Source organism: Enhydra lutris, unplaced genomic scaffold (genome assembly GCF_002288905.1).
Source record: "Enhydra lutris kenyoni isolate GAN:26980312 unplaced genomic scaffold, ASM228890v2 scaffoldscaffold23, whole genome shotgun sequence".
Lineage (NCBI taxonomy): Eukaryota > Metazoa > Chordata > Mammalia > Carnivora > Mustelidae > Enhydra > Enhydra lutris.
The window spans coordinates 784871-807197 of NW_019154107.1; the positions used below are offsets into that span (position 1 = coordinate 784871).

Genomic DNA, 22327 nt, shown 5'->3' on the forward strand with positions numbered 1-22327 from the left:
GACAGGTTAAAATGTGTCTCCTACAATATCAAGTGAAATAAAAACATATAACATTGTATACAAATACTACTGTTCCAATTTGAGAAAAATTTACTGGGAAAAAAATAAACCAAAATGCTAGCAAGGGTTATTATGCCTTTTATGTTTTATGTTTTATATAATGAATTTACATTATTTTTTAAGCAGTTTGAATAAAAGTAAAATGTTAAATTCTTTCCAGCATCTTCTGCTCTTAAATGCATGTAGTTTCCACTAAAGATTGAGTTGTTTTTTGTAGAAAACTTCATCCGTTTTGTTTCATTCTTTAAATATATAAACTGTATTGAGTGAGAGAGAGAGGGAGAGAGAGAGAGAGAAAGAGAGAGAGAGAAAGAGAGAGAGAGAGTGTGTATGTGTGTGTATGTTGAGACAGGATTTCCATGGTATTGATGAAAGGAAAAATAAAAGAGTAAATGCTTAATTTTATTTGACCCATTTTCAGGTAACTTTTATACAGTGGATTCTATTTATGAGATGCCAGAAATTAATCAATTTCTTTCTTCAGGATGATGTAAATAAGTTTGTAGTAAATGTAAATTTGTAGTCCTATCCTGGGCGAATTTAAACTAAGCAAGACCTTTTATAAAATCAGACAAAGTTAATATTTAGGATGCAATAAAAAGATGTGTTGGCATGTGATGTAATGAGCGCTGGGTATTATAAGACAGATGAATTACCTCTACCTCTGGAACCAATAATACATTGTATGTTAATTAATTAAATTTAAATTTTAAAAAATGCCTTGGGTGGTATGACTTGGAAGATGTCTCAGCTGAAATGCGAGCAGGTTTTTTTGTTTTTGTTTTGTTTTGTTTGGTAAGATTTTATTTTTATTTATTAGAGAGAGGGTAGGGGTAGAGGGAGAAGCAGACTCCTTGCCGAGCAGGGAGCACCATACAGGGCTCGATACAGGGCTCTACATGGGACTGGATATAGGGACCTGGGATTATGACCTGAGCCAAAGGCAGACTTTTAATGGACTGAGCCACCCAGGTGCCCCAAAATGTGAGCAGTTTTACTCTCTTCCTGGATGCATATCATGCTGCCTCTTTGTGTCTGGAGCCAAGTTTCCTGATAGTGTTCTTAATCTTATGCCATTCATTGGTGGCTGGCTAGCCTTTTGAAAAGGAGCAGGGTAAGAAAATGGTTATCACTGTGTTAAGAGGGCGTAGCATACCTAGCAGACTTACCTGCTACTACCTGTACTAATATTCTAGCTGATATCCCCCATATCAATTTAAATTTGCCATTATTTCTTCCCAATAAGGAAACACTTCCAATATCAGAAAGTACCTGGAAGTCCGAGTACAAAAAAATTATATCCCAGAAGCTGTCTGTACTCTACAATCCTATCAGTCCTCCATTAACAACAAAAATGTAATACTCTTAACAGCCTTTTTCCTCAGTAGCCTATAGCACTTTCAGATGAATTTTTTTTTTCCTATAACAAAGATGAAAGCTGGTATTTTCTTATTTCAAGGGGCAGATGAAAAACAGAGAGGATTTGATTTTACAGAACTAGTTATGACTCAGGGTTTGTTGTTGAGCATAAGAATTAAGAAATGGTCACTTCTCACCCCACCCCACCACCGCTTTCATGATCCCCCTTTGCTTTTATAAAAAACTAAAGAGAAGTGTTTATTTTTAATAAGTTAGTGATTTGTACCTTATTGATTATTGCCTGCTATTGTGTACATTTTTAAAGACTTTGTTTTGATGTGGGGGACACTCTTTTATTTAAAGGTTTGCTCCTACAGTTCTGAAAGTATACCCACTTTCACTACAAAAAAGCAGACCTGAGTCATTCAGAAGACCTTTGTGTATCACATGTTGGCTTTGAAGAATCTATATATTATTTTGCCAAAAGCTTTTTTTATTCCTTTTATAGACCAGAATTAGACAGGAGTTATTTAACCTCATGGTGCTTAGTTCTGAGCATTTCCATTTCCTTTCCAGCTCTTGTATTTTTTGGAAATGTTTCAGTTTAAAGTAGGGTCCTGCTCACAAACTGCTTCTGTTCAGGAGAGCAAAATAACTAGATCGGTTTGTTACAAAAAGTTAATTGAGGGGAGGAGACTTTCAAGAGGAATTCTACTACCATCAACTACCTAGTAATGCAGAAGCCTTTTCTCTGCTCTAGAAGCCCAATTAAAATGTTTCTCTGGGTTTCAGATCGAAGTAACAAATGATGGTATATTGTATTGTCAGTCATCCTGGCATTTTTGTGTAGCCTCAAGATATCGACACTTCTGGTTTGTCCATGGTCTATCACCAATCTCCTCTCTTGATCCCCTTCTCTCGCCCCATTATTTTTTTTCCTTTTCTGACAATGTCTGTAGGGTGGTAAGAAAGAGAATTTTGGAACCAGGAAATGAAGGCCTGAGAAAGAAGAGGGTCTGTTTGTTTACTCTCTGGTTTCTTGCTGTTCTATGCCCGAATATAACCCCCAGACAACTGGGATTCCCGGTTTCAAAAACACTGGGAAATGACTTTCTGCCTCTTTTTTCCTTTGCAGGAAACGCATGAAATTGTGGCAATCAAGAAATTCAAGGACAGTGAAGGTATATATATATATTTTTTTTCCTTTTTGTATTTAGCCCTTGTGAATAGAATGTGGAAGAAATAGGATCTAGCTAACTAGACTTTGTTCCTGAAATTTTAAAGTCTCCATCTCAGAAAGCGAGTATAGCTTATTTGTTATCATACTTTGCTTTGGAACATTTGGCTCCTTCTGTGTGAATCTTTTCATATCTCATGATATTAGAAAATTTATCTTATATTTTAAGGAACAGTCAGCATTGTGGAAATCTTGCTTCAGATGCTGAGTAGAAGGCATGCTATTTATGCTATTCCTAAATACTATTAAAATGAGAAGACCAATTTGAAGTAAATATTTTTGTGAGTTCACACAAGTAGTAATTGCTGTTTGAAGGGCTTTGGTATTGGTTATTGTGATCTCCGGTTTCCAGTCAATTAGAAATACAAGGATAAGTGGTATATAGGTAGTATGAAGAAAATGATATTATATTTTAAATAACTCATTTGAAGAATAAAAGCCTTTCAAGAAGAAATTCCATAGTTGGAGTCCTTGGTTACGTCCAGACCATTTCAGATGGAGTATTAAAATTACCCTATGCTGGGCAAGAAAATTTTAAATAAAACATTAAAAAGAAAGTAATGTATAAAATATAAATAAATAAAGCATCTCAGTAGTCATTAGGTTTTAAGTCTAGACTATTGGTCGCCTAAAGATAGACAAGTAGAGAAATTTACCATGAAGGCACACATGGCCTTTCAGAAGCTCTAGGCAGCATTTTCCCAAATTTTTCTACAGAGACCCACAGAAATTTTTTTTTTACATTCTGATCCAGTATCCACATACAGAACATCCTATATATAACTGAAGCAAAAATGTCACATAACTATTATCCTAACGTGAGTTTCTTCATTTTCTGTTCTTTCCTGCTCATATAAATGCACATAAGTGCCTATTTGTAGCATCAATGTGACATTGATTTTTTACCACTGAATCATAACTTGCTTTGTGAAAAGTAGTGCTAAGAGGACCGGCATAGCATTAACTTTCCTATCTAATGGAAGTATGACAATAGCAGTCGTAGCCTACCTCCATCAGCACACATTGACTAAGTACTGGAAGACACCAGCCTCTATGTTTGTGAACAGTTTCATCACTCCTACTTTAGACACTTAGCAAACATTAAATAACAAAAAGAGCTCACTAATAAAGTCCTGGGGTAGATTCAGTAGTATTTGATAGAACCCACCTCTGATGTTCTGGTTATGTGGAGCACATCACATCATCCGGGAAACCCTTAGCAGCCATTGTCTTGCCAGCCTTAAAGAGAAGGCAGTAATTTAAAAAAAAAAAAAAAATGCTTTTAGCTTGTTGTAAAGAAAAAACAAATCTGCTCCAAATGATGTACCTGTAGTCCAATAGGAAACAATAGCCCCAGGCCAGTCCACTCTGAGACCATTGGCAATGAGCTCTTTGAGCAGTGGCTTTGGGCTAACCACAGGTGGCCAAGAGACAAATGGTGATCTACTAAAAAGAGTGGTTGCAACAGTAGATCAAAGCATAACCTTTGCCTTCGTGTAAAGACTTCTGGCTGTGCATTCATCTTGTAAGGCACATCGTCAAGCATCGGTTACCACCAAAAATAACAATTGTCATGAACTTTTTGAAAGGCAGTACAATCTAGGTCACGTATGCCATTGCTTTAAAAACAAAAAACAAAACAAAACAAAGCAACAACAAAACAACAAGGAAAAAAAACCTAAGGTGCCACATTCTTCACAATCCCTGTTCTGTGCATACCAATTCTTAGCTTCAGTTAAACCATGTGTTTGTACCTGATACCTTCAGAGTGGTAATCAGTAGCATATCTGTTGAGATTTACTGAGCACTGAGCCAGATACTGTAAGAGACATGAAGGTAAGTCAGGTGTGTGTAATTTCAGGAAGCTTGGTAGAATTAAGACCTGTTTAAAAAAAAAAAAAATAGCAGTAAAACGGAGTAGAAAGCAGTCAGTGCCTGAATGAATTTGAGTAATTTTGAGGCAAGAGACATTGTTTCTAGCTGTGGCATCCAGAAAGTCTATGAATAGTCTAGACATTATATAAAACATTTGATCAGCCTTCATTTCTGTGTGCTGACAAAGCATGAATCCCCTCTGCCCTCATCTCTGCCAGACCATTATCAGTTACCATAGCTCAGGGACATGCAGCCTTATCACCCACCCATAATAGAACTAAGGGAACGTGTGTGGTGAGCAGCCCTTCTGGAATGTGAAGTGCACATAAATAGTTCAGTACAGATGGGAATGTCCATTCAACCCCTATGGCAATCACTTAATTCTGAACCATTTGATTAGCTTAAATTTCAGTCAGGACAGTTCTAATAAAAATAGAGTTTCAGGGCGCCTGGGTGGCTCAGTGGGTTAAAGCCTCTGCCTTCAGCTCAGGTCATGATCTCAGGGTCTTGGGATCAAGCCCCACATTGGGCTCTCTGCTCGGCGGGGAGCCTGCTTCCCCTCTCTCTCTCTGTGCCTGCCTCTCTGCCTACTTGTGATCTCGCTCTCTGTCAAATAAATAAATAAAATCTTTTTAAAAAAATAGAGTTTCATCTTAATTCCTTATTGTCATACAGTTCTCATTAATCTCATTTATTAGTTACTCTAAAAATATTCTGCTGTTATTATGATAGTGAATGTTCTAAACCCAGTGTTTAAAAATCTTTGTGAAGATCATGAAATAATCCTATAAAAACGCTTACACTGAAATAGAATCTGAACTTGGTCTGATTTGCATTCAGGCTAGTCAAGTATTCTCATACTGATAATATCAAGGGATATTTTGTGAGAGTATATATTATCTTCTATTAGCTTTAAAAGATTGTGATCATCTCCTATTTTCTTATTAAATTCATATTTATCCACAAATTTGTATAAAATGTTTTTGAAAGTACATTTTAAGGTAGACCACTATTTAATTCAAGCTGTTCTTTTTATCCCAGGATAATATCTATCTATCTATCCTATCTAAAATGGGAACCAAACTTTAATAGTAAATAAAAAGTTAGACTGGAACTTTAAGTTGGGAAAATGGAACAAAAATAATAAAAATAAGTTACTTTATCTTATAGTTAACACAATTTGGATTATAATAGCAACTATTTGCTCTTCCTTAGAAAAAAAGAATCAAGTGTTACCTTTTTTTGGAGATTAAAAAAAAAAGAGGCTCATTAAAAAATACACCAAGGGCTTTGTCAGTTTTCCCTTTATTTTTGTCCCCGTGTCTCTGTCTTCATCCTAGTCAGTTTTTTATTCTCCATTTACTAGCTGTTAGAACTCCGTCAGATCATTTATCAGTGTCTTTTGTCTATGATTTTCCTTAAGACTGACATACTGGGTGGGGATACAAACTCATGTTAAAGTGGAGGACTTGTGTGAGTGATGACATTTTTATCTGAGATCTCTTCATTAGTTAATATATTTTTTATCTTGATGACTTTTGCTTCTTTATTCATTATCATCAATGTAGAGTTTCAGTTAATTTTTTTTTAAAGATTTTATTTATTTATTTGACAGACAGAGATGACAAGTAGGCAGAGAAGCAGGCAGAGAGAGAGGAGGGAGTGGGCTCCCTGCTGAGCAGAGAGCCCGATGAGGGGCTCAATCCCAGGACCCTGGGATCATGACCTGAGCCGAAGGCAGAGGTTTTAACCCACTGAGCCATCCAGGTGCCCCTCAGTTAATTTTTTTTTAAGAGAATGAGAGCACGCACACACATCTGAGTGGTGGGGAGGGACAGAGGGAGAAGGAGAGAGAGAATCTTAAGCAGGCTCTGAGCCTAGCACAGAACCCAAAGCACAGCTTGATCTCATGACCCATGAGACCATGACCTGAGCTAAAACCAAGAGTCAGACGCTTAACTGATTGTGCCACCCAGGTGCCCCTGTGAGTTTTTTATTAATGTAAGTTCTCACAGAGAAACATTAGCTATAAACACCTAATCATCCAGGAGTCTTCATAGAATTAGTTCTATTTAGTATTTAGATTTTCCGAGAAGACGAAAAATGACCACAGACCAAAGAGTTACTAGAAATGATTCAGATGAAAGATATTTTTTGGACTATGTATAAGGATAAATTTAGCCTAATTCATCTACCCTTCCTATAACTCAAATTTTGTACAATGAGATTTGATGTTCAGATGATAATCTTCTGTCACTGTTGAAGGATCATTCTCATGCACACACCTATACAAATGTCTGCCATCCTCAAGTTAGTGAATAGTCCAGTAGCCATGATTTAGCCTCGATAGATTTGAATTAACAAGAATTATAAACATTATGTGTTCATATTTTACTTGAGAAGGTCCTGTGATCTAGGAATTATTTTTGACATACCTTTGGATCTTCTGGTGTGACAACATCTTTTGCTTCTTAGGACTTTTTAGTCTTTCCCTAAAAGTACAGGTGATGGGTTCAGAAGGGTCACTGGGCCTTGCTATGTGGCAAGGAGGCTGATTCTCAGGGAGCTGTATGGTAGTCCATAGTTAAGATGGAATATAGGTTGTGCCTCTACTTTTATATCAAATAAAATGGCTTGCATTTCATATCCTGCTTATCTTTTCTGTAGATAAATATTTTTTCTCTTGGAATGGACATATTTATTCTTTTTAAACATGAGAAAATATTTAATTGGTCATCCCTTCCTTCCTCCATTTTATTTCATCCTTATTTTTACCCAGACTTTAGAAAGCTCTATCCTGATCTCTGGATTGAGGAAACTCTGCTCTCATTTTGTATAATGGTACAAAACAAGAGTTCATAGTCTTTGGTCCTTAAATTAAGAAACCAGATTTCTCTATAAGAGAGGCCTTAAAACAAACTTTCCTACCTTTGGTTAAACAGAGAATTCAGTTAACTAAGCTTAAGCATTCTGGCTAGTCGTGATTTCACCACACTTCTTTTAATGTCCAGAATGGAACTCTTTCAAGCTTCAGGGATTCTTCTAGGATTTGATGAACATTTGCACCTTTCATAATTTAATAAATTTCTTTTGTGCTTTACCCAGTCTTCATTGCTGAAGATTTAAGGATTTTCATCTTTTTTTTTTTTTTTGGTATATATGGTAGCAGTACCGCCATTCAGACCCCTTGGCCAAGTTAATTACTTTCTTGGCGGTATTCCTTCTTTAGTCAGGGCAACCAGACTCAAATACGGTACCCTTACGGTTTTGCACAAAGATGGGTTGGCTTTTTTCCTCCTCCTTTGTATCCACTTAAAGGTCCATTTTGGGGGGCCTCTTTGGCTATATAAGAATGTCAGGTTTGTGATTTCATAAAGTAGGTTACAGCTATTTCTGGATTTCTTTTCTGAGACCACAGTTCCTTAAAAATAGAGTTACAATAGAGTTTCTGCTCATCTTTAGATTTTTCTCTATTACTTACTTTGCATTTCTTTCACTGCTGTGGTTTTTTTTTTTTTCCTTAAAAATTGTTTTCTTTTACTTTAGTGAATCTCCCTTCTTGATTTTTAGTGTGTTAACTTGTCTGACTGGTGAGCTAAAAGTAGGTTAGTTCTTTGTTTCTTTCTTATTTACCGTCCTTTTTCTACCCTGCCATTTAATCATCACTCCAAAGAATTTATGTAACATTGTCAGACTTGCTGCCTGTACTAAGCCATACACCCTCACTGGTAACTGAGGACCAGGTCCATTGACATGTACATAAGTATGACTTGCATGGAAGCACCAGGTCTTAGAGCTGGAAGGACCTTCAGAATCATCTAGGAAAAGTCCAGCTCCGGTTTACAGCCAAGGAATCCAAGGCCCAAAGCTGCACAGGTAGTATGTAATTAACTGGGAAAGATGCAGACCTCAAGATCTTTGTCGAGTTTTTCTTCTACCCATAACACATACCATGTTGCTTTGCCACTCAGCTAAGCAGTAGCAGAGTGCAGACCTGAACTTGGGTGTTCGGACTCGTTCTCTAAAGCTTGCTCACTGCCTTATACCATGTTGCCTACGTCCCTGTCTTCTACTCAGTGTGGCATACCCTTCACTCACCCTGAGGAAGTTACTCTTTCTAGATGTGGTTTCTTCATTTGTAAACTGGAGAAAGCCTAGCCTAAATAAAGAATCTGCAGGATTATTTCAACTGGAAGGTAGGGATTTTTTGTGCTCCTGGCAGTAGGCTGTGCTACCACTTTTAAACAATGCTTCGCTGAAGAGCTTGGCTGCTTTCTGAACCTGAGGTGAGAAGCATGTGTACGTACAATGTGTATTGCTTTTCCCCATTATCTCATCATTTAGTGTCACAGTTTTGTCCAAGTACAGGGTAGGCCAGGAGCCTTGAAAGTACTTAAAGAAACAAAAATAATAGGATAGACCAAGTAATGAAGAGTGTGCATTTTGCTTGCACTTAGGGAATTAGTAACTCCACTTCCTGCCTGTTCCCATTCATTACATTCTTAGTGCCAAAGTGCTTGCTTCAACTTTTAATATCTGTGACAGGCATACATTAGAGAAGCCTTCATTTCCTAAAATAGACAGGCAGCTCAAATGAGGTGGTTTGGGCCCCATATGCTAGGTGATTTTGTGAGCTGCTTTTCAAAGATTCATTTCTCTTTCTTCTTTAGCCATTTTTATGTAGAGTTGGTATAGATTTGAATGATGTCTATATCATAGAGTAGCAAAATCCAGGGAGGTTTATGCTCATAATCAATGAGATTTTAATGGAAAGAAATCATTGGTTATTAGATTTGGAAAAAGCCATGGGATTGTTTTTTAGGGTCTGTGTGGGTGGGGAGGGTGCCCATTTACTTAGTTACTTTATGAATGAAAAGTTAAGTGGCTTGCCCAACATCATATTTCACAGTGTTGGTTCATTAACAGGATCCAAACTCCAGGTCTTCCAAATCCTGCTCCAGGGTTCCTTCTAAAGCCGTTCGACTTCAGCCATTCTGAGGTGGCTCTATCTGTTCGCAAAATGAAACTGCCCCAAGTTGCTAATAATACAAAGCTCCCTTGTTTCAGTTGCTTTTTGGGTGCCAAGAATTCACCAAGCATTTGACTAGAAAAGATACACCAGCTGTATTTACTTTTGACTTAGTTGCAACATTCATTTGTACCCAGCTCCAGCAAAGCTTACGGATGTTGTTAATGAATGGTTAAATATATATGTGTTCTTGACCCTTAGTCCTTTCAGTTTTTTTGAAGCTCCCTATTTTATAATCACATATTGCAGAAGACAACCAGGCATGGAGATGAATAGGGGAAAATGAATTTAGTTTGTCTTCCTGCCTGAAAAGCTGCCCTTCTCAACCTTCTAGAGAAAAGATGGAAAGCATTGTACTCAAAACTGAGAGGACGAAGTGCCTCTTCCTTGCCATCACGTTGCTGCCTCCCATGAATGAGAGCTAGCCACATACGAGTGAAGATTTCCTCATTTTTGTCAGAAGTATTCATTGATCCCTTCTTTGTGCCAGGCGCAGTCCTAGGTGGTTGAGTGTGTATTGTTGAATAGCAGAACTTGGGCCTGTCCTCTGAGAGCTCTTAGTTTAGCAGGGGTAGCCGCCTGTAAGCAAAACAATCTATAAATAAAAATGGTGAGAAGGTCTGTGAAAGAAAAGTTCAAAGTAGAATGATAAGGAATAATAGGGATGGAAGCCTGCTTTGGTCTAGTGATCTGGGCAAAGCTCGTGAGGAGCACTATTTAAACTGAAACCCGAAGAGGAGCCAGCCCTGTAAGGAGTCTGAGTTGTAGAATGTCAGTTCCAGGCAGAGGGAACAAGTTCAAAGGCCCTAAGCTCGAAAGAATAACGTTGGAGCTATTTTGGGAATTGAAAGACTAACGTGAGGGAGGAGAAGGAAGGACATGAGATGGGGATGGAAAAGCAGACAGGAACCAGGTCATGAGTAATCAGTGTACTTGTCTGTATTGAGTTATTGCCTTGTTAGAAGATTGTTTGCTTTGTATTGAAACCTGTGTGGCATTCTGTGTATTAGAGATAGGTGAACTTCAGTTTGATAACCCCAGTCTTGAGAGTAAACCAGATGGGGTAGTGGAGAAGCAGGTGAACCTACCTCATAACACTAAAGGCTTTTTAGTGTTCCCTACGTTTTAGAGTTCTAAAAGTCACAGAACACCACGTCTCTGGCTTAGCCCCAGTTTGCAAAACAGCTGGACCTCTGTCCCTCCACAATCCTCTAAGCCACTTTGGGAAATCCCTGATCACATCTCGTACATTCCCCCTATTGCCAGGTGGCCCCCACTGTGTCACATTCTTTTCCCGTGACTGGGCGAGGGGAGGGCGGCTGTGAGTCCTCAGTTCCCCGTTAACCCCCCTCCCCCCTGGTGTGGACTGGGCTGGCTCACTGCTTATGCCACTGTTGGCCTTGGTACTGCTAGTTCTTGCTTTCTGATAGGCAGTATCTTTATCTGTCCTTTTCTAATCTCTGCTCCAGCATTCCCCAACAGTTGTTTTTGCTGAAATAAAGAAGATATTTCACTTGTGTAACTGTTCTCAAAGGAGTGTTGACTTTATGTTCCCTGTTTATTACAGATACTGTGGTGCTACAAAGCCCCTGTTTTTATTACTATCTCTTTATTCTTGAAACTCAGTTTGAACAGAGGCTAAGAAATGGGCTGGGATAGAAAATAATCTGAAAAGTACTCCTGGCTCCTGATTTAGAATCTTCCCTCCCCCATTTGGAGGGAAGATTCAGCCCCTTTTCTCTTGTGTATCTTGCTTAGGAAGCATTTGTCTCTAGAAGACATTTTCATCTTTCTCACTTTAATCCCCAAACTCCATTTTCTTCTTCCCTGAACCTGAGGGAGGTTAGATATGACTGAACCTGAGACTCACAAAACTTAGACTCTCAAGCTAGGATTTTGACTATGACCCCAAACCTTGGGGACAAATGTGTTTTAGAATTTATAACTTTGGGGTTTTAGAATGGAAATATGGCATGCTACTTTAGCACCTTGTAATCAGGTACTATTTCTAAAGTAAACATATTTTACATAAAATAAACATATCCCACATACTAAGTGGGCTAAACAAAGAATATAAGTGGTCTCGTGTCAGTTCAGGTTTTACTTCTGAGGAGATTTGCCATAAACTTGGAAGAAGTGTTCAGTTTTTAGACTGATTTTTGAAGTTGGAGATAAAGGATTATGAACCGTAGTCTTGCGTGTGTGCACACCTATATGTGTATATGTGAACATAGTAGTTAGAATTTCTGGGCTAAATCTGAAGGTATCGTAAAAACTCTTTTAAAATAAAGTATTCCTTTCCTTCTCCCCTGCCAGTTCCTCCATTAGAGTTAATGTGATTTCCGTCCTTCTCCATGCCTGTGGGGGCTATCATGGGTGAAGCTGACGATATGGGAGGCTGTATTGGTTCGGCGTAAGTTCCGCATCCCAGTACAGCTACACCATCTGGGGTGGACAGACGGACATGCCACAGGAAGACAGCAGGAACCTATAGCAGCTGCTATTCAGAGAGATCAGACACTCTTAGAAATCCCTGCAGCTTGACTGTGAGCTGCACTGTGGGTGCCTGGTATGTGACCTCTGCTCACTGAGGTGACTCGCGTGCAGCCTGAAGAATAAAATGTTCTTTTAAGCCAAAACTACAGGCCAAAGTTAAAAACATCAGCTGCAACAGATGCTGCATAGAGGCTCCTCTGCACACTGGTAGAGCTGATTCCTTCTTACCCTCTTACACTCCTTCTTTCTCAGTGTGTAGTGTTAGAATGAAAAGGACAGTGGGTTTATACGTCATATCTGTCGATATGTATTCATACATACACTTTGCAATACAGAGTATAAGAAAACACAAGCAGAAAATTAGGTGCATGCTGGTCAAGTAAGCCTTTTCTTCTGTAAGATGCTAATTCTTGATCCTTTCAACAAGAAAATGTGATATTTAATCTTCCATCCTTGAACTCCTTATGCAGTACTCCAAGTGGAAAGGGAAATTGGTATATTTTCACTGTTAGAATTTTTTGAACAGTAGCTTGAAAGCTTTAATTTTACTCTATTCACCATTGTTTACATTCTAGAAAATGAAGAAGTCAAGGAAACGACTTTACGAGAGCTTAAAATGCTTCGTACTCTCAAGCAGGAAAACATCGTGGAGCTGAAGGAAGCCTTTCGTCGAAGGGGGAAATTGTACTTGGTGTTTGAGTATGTTGAAAAAGTAAGTCACTAATTGATAGTGTGGAGATTTGCCTGATTTTTTTAACTTTTATTTTATTTTTTTTTAAATAATCTCTACACCTAGCATGTGGCTTGAACTCATGACCCTGAAATCAAGAGTTGCATGCCCTACCAACTGAGCCAGCCAGGCGCCCCTGCCTGATTTTTTAATTTAGGGTTGTTTCTGGCAGTATTCAAGGAAGTATTATTATCTAGTGTGATTTGTCAATGTACTCAAACTCTTGGTATTTTAAAAATGAAATTATTATCCATAATCATTAGAAGCCCTAAAATGTATTGAAGTATTTTGTGTAATTTAACTCTACAGAGATCATCTTACATTTCAACAGTGAATTAATTTGGCTTCTGATGTTTTAGAATCTGTGTTCAACAAGTAATTTTTAGACTTGGTTCATTTAGGTTAAACCTAGGCAAGGCCTCTGAGAGAGAGACAAGTAAATTGACAGTGATGACCTAGGATGACAGAGGTGTGGAAGGCAGCCTGCCAGCATAGGATGGCTGCCTAAATCCGACCTAGAGTGGCGAATGAGTGGGCTCATGGAGCAGCCTTTTGTGAATTGCCTGTGCTTTGGCTTTAAGGGAAAGAGATGTGCCAGGAGGCATAAGGTGAGGCATGAGGAGGTAGATGCGGCCGCACCTAAGGAATTGGAAGCATGGGAGAAAAGTGGAAAAGTATACGCAGTTCAGTTGTTAGCATCCTTGCTTTAAATTTTTTTAAATTGGTAACTATTAGTGACCACTTTAATGATATGTGGCCCAGGGGCAAGTGTATGCTACAGTAATCAATACGTATGTCTTTGAATTTCTTTGAGAGCAGCTGCCCTACAGTGGTTGGTTATTGTCCAAAACTGAAATAATTACCTTAACAAGAATAAACTGGAGCCAGGTGGACCTTTTAGAGGTTTCCTTGATGAACGAGTATGTGGCTCCGGATTTCCTGTTGCCAAAACAACAGGAAAAATTATTACTTTTATTAAATTTCACTTCTGGAGTACATGTCTTTTTAGGAATGTGCATGATACAATGAGAAAATTCTGAATTATAAAATGAGGCTTTCTGAAGAAGGTGAAGACTGGAGAGACTTGTTTACCAGCTGCTTTCTGTGCCGTAAATGACAGTGTCATCACCGCCGTCACCATTACAAAATAGAAAACAATGTTGCCAAGGTGGTGGACCAGGAATGTGGCTTTTGACTTAATTCAGCCTTCACAAATTATTTTTCTAATGAAAGTAAATAGACATAGCAACTTCATTTCAAGCAAAACTTGAGTATTATAAGCTTCTCTGTCATTTTAAAACACTGTTCTATGTATCTTTTCCAAAATCTGCTTAAAGGTTTCTTTTTCTTTTTTTTTTTTAAGTGACGACAGAGCTTTATTTTTTTGACGGGGTGGGTAGGGGAAGAGGGAGAGAGAGAGAGGCTGCACTCATAGCGTGGTGCCCGACACGGGGCTCGATCCTACAACCCTGAGACCATGACCTGAGCCGAAATCAAGAGTCAGATGCTTAAGCGACTGAGCCACCCAGGCGCCCCTTAAGGTTTCTTTTCCTGTGTCAGTTTAGGTATTTTCCTAAGGGACCTTCCCCACCAAAATTAAACTGAAATTTAATACTTCTCAAAAAGTTATAAAAAAGGACTGTTGTAAAAATCAGAAACTCTTTATATTATATTTTAGTTGTCAAGAATAATCGTGCAGTTTGCAGTTTTCACTGCCAAGTAATGAAATTCTGACAGATCTATTTCAGTTTGTCTTTTTTAAATTTCTGTTCTGCTCAGGGTGGTAGTTCACGATTAATAACAATTTAATAGGAACAAATGGGGAAATCACCTCTGTGTACCAGTTTGTATGTCTGAGATCTCTTTGCTGTTAAGTGGCAGGGCTGCTCCCAGAGCTCCCATATGTGTCCCTCTAGGCCTGGGTTCTTGCCCTGACCCTGTGGTTTTTCAGTGGAAGGTGACCTCCCATCAGCGGCAGTGCCTAACGATTAATAGAGTCTCAAGAGGGCAGGAAAGTGATGCTCTCAAAGGTAGGGGGTTGTTAGAGATACAGGACGACAGTGGCTTAAACAAATAGATATTTCCTTCTTCCTCACATATAAATACAAAGGTAGGTGGTACCTGGTATGGTGACTCTGCTCTGTAGCCATAGGAGACCTAGTTTCGTCTGCCTTTCTGCTCTACCGCCCCTGAGATGTTGCCCTTGTTCTCAAGGTCAAGATTAAGCTCCAGCTGTCACATTCCATCGGCCAGGATTTAGTTTCATAGCCACCCTAGCTGCAAGGCAGAGGGGAAATGTACTCTTCATTCTGAACACCTGTGCATCCACTTACAAATTGTATTACTGTGGGTTAAAGGAAGAATGGATATTGAGGGACATTCTTCCCAGCCACTGAATTTAGAGTGTAATATGAAATGAGACATACAGTTTATTTTCTATATTGCAAAACCGTCTTATTCCTCATTTGGACCTCCTATGGTCCATTTGGGACCTCCTATGCATTTGTTAGTTGAAAATGGCAGTTTAAGTGGTGAATCATTAAAAAATGATGCATACATGCTTCAGACATTTTAACTTAAAATATATCAATGTATGTTCATTTACTACTCTTTGGGGTAGGGTCAGGGCCTTTCGAGTATCTGTCTTCTTATTGGAGTTCTGATGAGTCTTTCTTAAGCACATCATACCCACAATGCAACAACTCTGATAGCCTGTGAGAGCATCTTTAAAGTGACGCAAAACTTAAAAGTATTATGAAGCAGTCTCAGTGCAGGATCCTTATCGCATCACCACTGTCCCCTGCCGGCGTTTACGGTTGCGCTCACATTTGATGAGGCAGCAGTATGTTTAGTGGCTTTCCTTCATTAAGTCTTTCCAAAGTATTAAACTTTGTTTTCTGATAAACAGCAACTCTCCTTATTTAAAACATTATTTCATTGGTTTATATGATATTTAATTGTATTAAAATAACAAGTGCATCGGTTATAAATAGGTATGAGAGTGTTATAAACAAACAACTGATTGTGTGTATGCAGCTCAACTGGTGGGAACAAAACTGTGAGGTTGTGTTAGCACAAGCAGGTTTTCGAACTCTTTGGTCTTACAACTCCAACACTCTTAACATTATTGGAAAGCCTTAGAGCTTATTATATATGTGGGTTTTATCTGTTAATATTTATCATATTATGAGTCAAAACTGAGCAATATAAATTATTAATTCATTTAGGAATAACAATAATAATCCCATTACCTGTTAACATAAATATGGTTGTGGGTCATTCTTTCAAGTAAGAAACGGTGTTCTGCCAAAAGCAGCTAGTTGAGCTTGCAACTCAATCACGCAAGTGAGTTTCTTCAAGACAACCATCTTGCTTTGTTATGTAACAGAAGTGCTTTGTGTGTATTCTTCATTTTACCATATAGATTCCTAAAAAGACACCTACTCAAAAGTTGAAATTTAATACAAGCAATAATTTTACTGCTTCATCAAAGAAAGACATCCTCAACTAAAACTGGCTTTTCGTCTTTTTATTTTTTTTAAACTGCGAGCATATAGCATTGATTTATGCTAAGGTGCCCCCAGTTCACCCATCCTTGCTTTGAGTCATCGGTGTAAATACAAACACAGTGAAAGAGCCAACGAGCTGAGTGTTGCTATGAATATAGTTTTGACTTTATGGGCCTTCTGCAAGATCTGGTAACCACCCCCAAGAGATCGACAGATCCTACTTTGAGACCTGCTTTCTTAGATGGTCGTCTACAAACAATAAACTCTAATCATGCTGTGGACCTTAGTATTGTACCTACAGAGGCAATGGGAAATGGGTGGTTAATCTGGAAATTCAGTGGAGACTGGTTAAGTGGATTTTCTACTTAATAAAAAAATTTTACATGAATTTTAGACTCCAGACTAAGAGTTTCAGAACTTGGTTTGTTGGGAGTCTGTCAATGTTTATTTCAGCAAGATTTTCTGGCCTGTCTTAATTTTTGTACTGATTGCATGGATCACTCCTAATCTTAGGGAGCATTTTCTTTTAAGAATATTTTCCAGGTGTTCAAGAAATATTTTCAAGGCCTGATTTTTATTACAAGGTTCTAGTAAACATACATAGGAGGCTGTGTTAAAATGACTGTTTCCCCCCTCCTTTTTACATTACAGCATCTTATCTCTACTTTGTATTGCTTTTCCCTTGAAGTTATTCTGAAGTGATGCCTGAAAGGTTTTACAGAGAGTGGAAAGTGCCAAGGTTATTATTTGGGGAAGCACTGGGGAGTAGTAAAAATGGAATTTCTCTTAAAAGAGAACTTTGATTTAATACAGTATTCTGCTTCTGCATGAAAAAGATAGTAGGTGGAAAGCAAAACAGTTGTTGAAAATGCATGCATGTATTGGGTGAATTTTCATCCAAGATGCTTGCTTATCTGTCTATCTATCTATCTAAGATTCTATTCATTTATGAGAGAGAGAGAGAGAGAGCAAGGGTGCACAAGCAGGTGGAGTGGGAGAGGGAGAAGCAGGCTTCCCACTGAGCCGGGAGCCCAATGTGGGGCTCGATCCCAGGACCCCGGATCATGACCTGAGCCGAAGGCAGATGCCTAACCGACTGAGCCACCCAGGCGCCCCTAAGATGCTTTTTAAAATTGTTAATACATGATTTATGGGTCTACCTTATTTGTGGAGATTAATGATTCCCTGTTTAATTTTTAGAATATGCTTGAATTGCTGGAAGAAATGCCAAATGGAGTTCCACCTGAAAAAGTTAAAAGTTATATCTATCAGTTAATCAAAGCTATTCACTGGTGCCATAAGAATGATATTGTACATAGAGGTAAGTATGCAATTTTTGAAATGAAAAATATTAAGAAAACCTCAGAGTTAACATTGAAATATTTTACATATTACTGTTTTAAGAGTATTTCTATGAGCACTGACATTCCACTTAAATTAAATACATTTTGAAAGTACAGGATATGAGATGTCGTTCACCTTCCAAGTCTCCTTTTGTATCACCAAAAGGGTGGATTGCAAGTTTATTTGGATATTATGGTGAGATCTCTGTTTGTATAACCAGGTCTATTCTCAACTTTAGAAATGCCTAGGGATATATATAAAGAACTCAACAAATAGGAATTTTGAAGCTTACCTTGGGTAAAAAGAACAAAGAGATGTTCTCTGTTGCCTTTTGGTCCTGCTGGTAGACCAGAAAATGTGAAACCACCTAGAATAAGGCTTTAAAGGTGGTCACTGACCCCCATTGACAGTCACCTCCCATTCCCTCTTAAACCAACCACCTCTGGTATATATACCAAATTCAATTCTTGAATTTTCCTACCCATTAATGAGAAGAGCCCGTTGCAAGTTGTAGGCATGATTAACCTTGCATAAATGTCATGTGTATGCTTCCATAAACTGTTAATATTTTGTCCTTTATTGCTGTGTGGTGGGTAGTTTATAGTACTAAAGGGGAAATTACTTTCTCAGCATGGTTTTTGCTTCTACACTATTTATCTTCTCCTGATAAGCTCTCTTGAATTCCAGAGTTTTACAGTAATGGGATACATACTGATAAAATAATGGAGCCAGAAGATGTTTATCAGAAAATGTTACAATATCTACTTCTTGTCTCTGAATTATCAGATAAATGAATACCTCATTTTAATTTACCTATACAAACACACAAACATATCACTTTAAAAATAGTCTCACTTTAAGAATAGCTTAAAGGTCATGTGAAAAATGCCAACTCCTAGTATATTTAGAAAAAGACATTTTATATATTTTTTGGATTTGACTTTCATATCACTTACCTTATCCAGGTTGTTGGTGGTACAGAGAGATCTCCAAGTCAACTACATGTCTAGTGTCTAGAGTAATGATACTAATAGCAATCTATACCACAATATGAAGCTATTAATACGGAACTGATATAGCTGCATTTCTAAAGTGTTGCTGTGATTTGGTTAAGTATATGGTAATAAATCAATGATTGTGAATTAGCAGTAGAAACCATGATTCTGAAATCTTCAGATTTTCCTCCTGTCTTCCCTTTTTCCATTTTTACCTCTGCCATCTGATACAGATGATAGGTACTCTAAAAATAGGATTGTGAGATGCCTCCCAAAGCAGGAATTAAATAGCATTTTCTGTATGTTTCTACTCAGCTCCCACCACATCTTCTGAAGATCCATGGAAAAAATGAGAAATCTTGTCTTGACTCATCCAGTATAACTTCGGCATTACACATTTATAATTATGAACCACACAGAAAAGCTAAAGAGATATGTAAATATAGACATTATATAGAAAATCACAACAAATTCTAATTTTTATGTAGTTTTTCCTCTAGTAAATATAATGCTAGGTACTTATATGTGTTTTTAAGTTATCTTGTGGGTGTGAACATTTTTAAAATATTCTATCTCTGAAAATTTTATATTCTGTCTCGAAAAACTTATGTTACTAGTACTTTATAAAGTAGAATAGTTCCTTGAAATGTGGTGACCTAGATTCAATGATTCTTAAATTCCTTCCCGAGATCACATTAATACCTTTACAATTTAAAGGGAAAAATATTTTTTACATTGTGGGTCTTCCTGTTTCTCAAAAAAAAAAAAAAAAAAAATTAGTTGAAACTTTTATGAATCAGCAAAAAATGTGTTACCCTGCTTTTCCCTGTCACAGGTTTCTATTCATATTACTCTGGATATTTCTTTCTTTCTTTCTTTCTTTTAAGATTTTATTTATTTATTTATTTAACGCACAGAGAGAGATCACAAGTAGGCAGAGAGGCAGGCGGGGTGGGGGGGGAAGCAGGCTCCCTACTGAGGAGAGAGCCCAACGCAGGGCTCAATCCCAGGACCCTGAGATCATGACCTGAGCTGAAGACAGAGGCTTAACCCACTGAGCCACCCAGGCGCCCCTACTCTGGATATTTCTAATTAGATGCCATTATAGTGATCCAGTAGTGTCAATCAGCAGACCATGGAACATTTTTTAATAATTGTTTTTTCATCTTTATACTTCAGATATAAAGCCAGAAAATCTCTTAATCAGCCACAATGATGTTTTGAAACTGTGTGATTTTGGTAAGTTAAAAAGAAATTGAGCCCTGTAAGTAGAATTAATTTAATATAACACATAGGTAACTTTTAAAGGCTTATTAAAAGGGTTGTTTTGTTTTTTTATGTTTTGACTTCAGTTAGCAGAGCAATATTCTGTTGGGTCATGTGTTGAAAAATGGATGGTTAGGTAAATACTGTACACTCTTTGCATAGTGTTGTCTACTCTTTTTAAAAATTCATAATGCAGTATTTGTTTAATGAGAATGCAAAGCAAATAGATGCATGTGTATATATTCATAAACCCAGTACTTAATGATTCCAAAAAACCAGTTTTCTATGAAACACTACTATGCCTTCTGTTTTGGGTACGATAAAAGAATATTTTTGAGGTATTTTAAACATTGATAGAAATTATTTTAGGTATGATCATAAACTAACAATATGCATAGGGAAATACATATGTATCATGCATGTGCAATGGTTACATACCTATAAACGTCAAAGACATTTTTAGAGCAGTTCCATTTATTCCCTTTAAATGTTCAATGAATGAGATTAGTAATTGATGTTTAATATTCCATCTCCTGGTTGAGTGTATAAGGAACCCCCCTTTTTTTTTTTTTTTTTAAAGTTTTTTTTTTTGACAGACAGAGATCACAAGTAGGCGGAAGAGGCAGGCAAAGGGGTGGGGGGAGTGCAGGCTCCCTGCTGAGCAGAGAGCCTGATGCGGGGCTCGATCCTAAGGCCCTAGGATCATGACCTGAGCCAAAGGCAGAGGCTTTAACCCACTGAGCCACCCAGGTGCCCCTATAAGGAAGCTTTTGAATTGTACTCTCTCCTAGTAGAAAATTGTGCATTCGTTTCCATATATATATAACTGTATTAAGTGCTATTAAAAATTAAAGTTGAAATAATTCAGGAAAGTTTTAAAACTATAGATTAGGATGCTTAAGTTCTGAGTCACTTAAAAAATCTTTTGTCTAATCTGTATGCTGAAAAATAACAACTTGACTTAATGTTATTTTTCATATGTTCAAGTATAATAGTAAGTATAATGTAAACTCTTATATATAAGTGAGAATTCATCTCCTTTCATAAGCAAAAGTTAGATTAGTACCTCGGAGGTGGATTGAACAAATGAGAAATAGAAGCCTTCTAAGAACGCACTGTGTGAAGGACCACTTTTCTCCAGTGTGGCTGTTAGAAGAAAGTGTAACTGTTTTCCCTTAGTGTTTGCAAAGAATTTGAATATTATGAACCTGCTTGCCTGAGAAAAAATGTTTTGTAGGACTTAAATTTTTTTATACTATTTATAGGGAATATTGCAAAGAAGAGTCCTGCATTATTTTTTTTTTATTAACATATAATGTATTATTGTTTCACAGGTCTGTGAATCATCAGTCTTACACAATTCACGGGACTCACCATAGCACATACCTTCCCCAGTGTCCATCGCCCAGCACCCCCATACCTCCTACCCCCCCTCCCCGCCAGCAACCCTCAGTTTGTTTCCTGAGATTAAGAGTCTCTTTTGTTTTGTCTCCCTCCCCAGTCCCATCTTGTTTCATTTTTCCTTCCCTTCCCCCACGAACCCCTGCTCTGTCTCTCAAATTCCTCATATCAGAGAGATCATATGATAATTGTCTTTCTCTGATTGACTTATTTCTCTCAGCATAATACCCTGTAGTTCCATCCACATCGTTGCAAAATAGCAAGATGTCGTTTTTTTGTTTTTGTTTTTTGGATGGCTGCATAGTATTCCATTGTATATATGTAGACCACATCTTCTTTATCCATTCATCTGTTGATGGACATCTAGGTTCTTTCCATAGTTGGGCTATTGTGGACATTGCTGCTATAAACATTGGGCAGCACGTGCCCTTTCAGATCACTACATTTTTATCTTTAGGGTAAATACCCAGTAGTGCAATTGCTGGGTCATATGGTAGCTCTATTTTCAACTTTTTGAGGAACCTCCATGCTGTTTTCCAGAGTGGCTGCACCAGCTTGCATTCCCACCAGCAGTGTAGGAGGGTTCCCCTTTTTCCGCATCCTCACCAACACCTGTCGTTCTTTTCCTGGCTGGTTAATTTTAGCGATTCTGACTGGTGTGAGGTGGTATCTCACTGTGGTTTTGATTTGTATTTCCCTGATGCCGAGTGATGTTGAGCACTTTTTCATGTGTCTGTCGGCCATTTGGATGTCTTCTTTGCAAGTCCTGCTATATCTTATGAAGTGCTTAGAAGAATAAGAAAGAAATATCGAAATACAGCTGTTTAAAAGATTTTGACCTTGACATTTTTAGCACTTTCTTAGTATTATGATTTTCAGAAATATTTCTGGTTCTATTTCTTGCTTCCTATCCATAATGGTGACTACCATCAAATACTGAGATTTTGTGCACCTCATGCTTCCTTTACTATGTATCCATGATTCTGTGGGTTGATGATCTGCTTAAACCCCGAAATTACTGAAATT

General features: G+C 37.8%; 1 protein-coding gene across 1 annotated transcript in view; it reads left to right on the forward strand.

Annotated features, from left to right (window-relative positions):
* LOC111150444 (cyclin dependent kinase like 5) overlaps positions 1-22327 on the forward strand; it is a 211619-nt gene that overhangs the window by 142424 nt on the left and 46868 nt on the right. Inside the window, exons 4-7 of the mRNA XM_022507912.1 lie at positions 2555-2600; positions 12632-12768; positions 17496-17616; positions 19814-19873. Coding sequence (XP_022363620.1) covers positions 2555-2600; positions 12632-12768; positions 17496-17616; positions 19814-19873 — 364 coding nt within the window. The remainder of the gene's footprint in view (positions 1-2554; positions 2601-12631; positions 12769-17495; positions 17617-19813; positions 19874-22327) is intronic.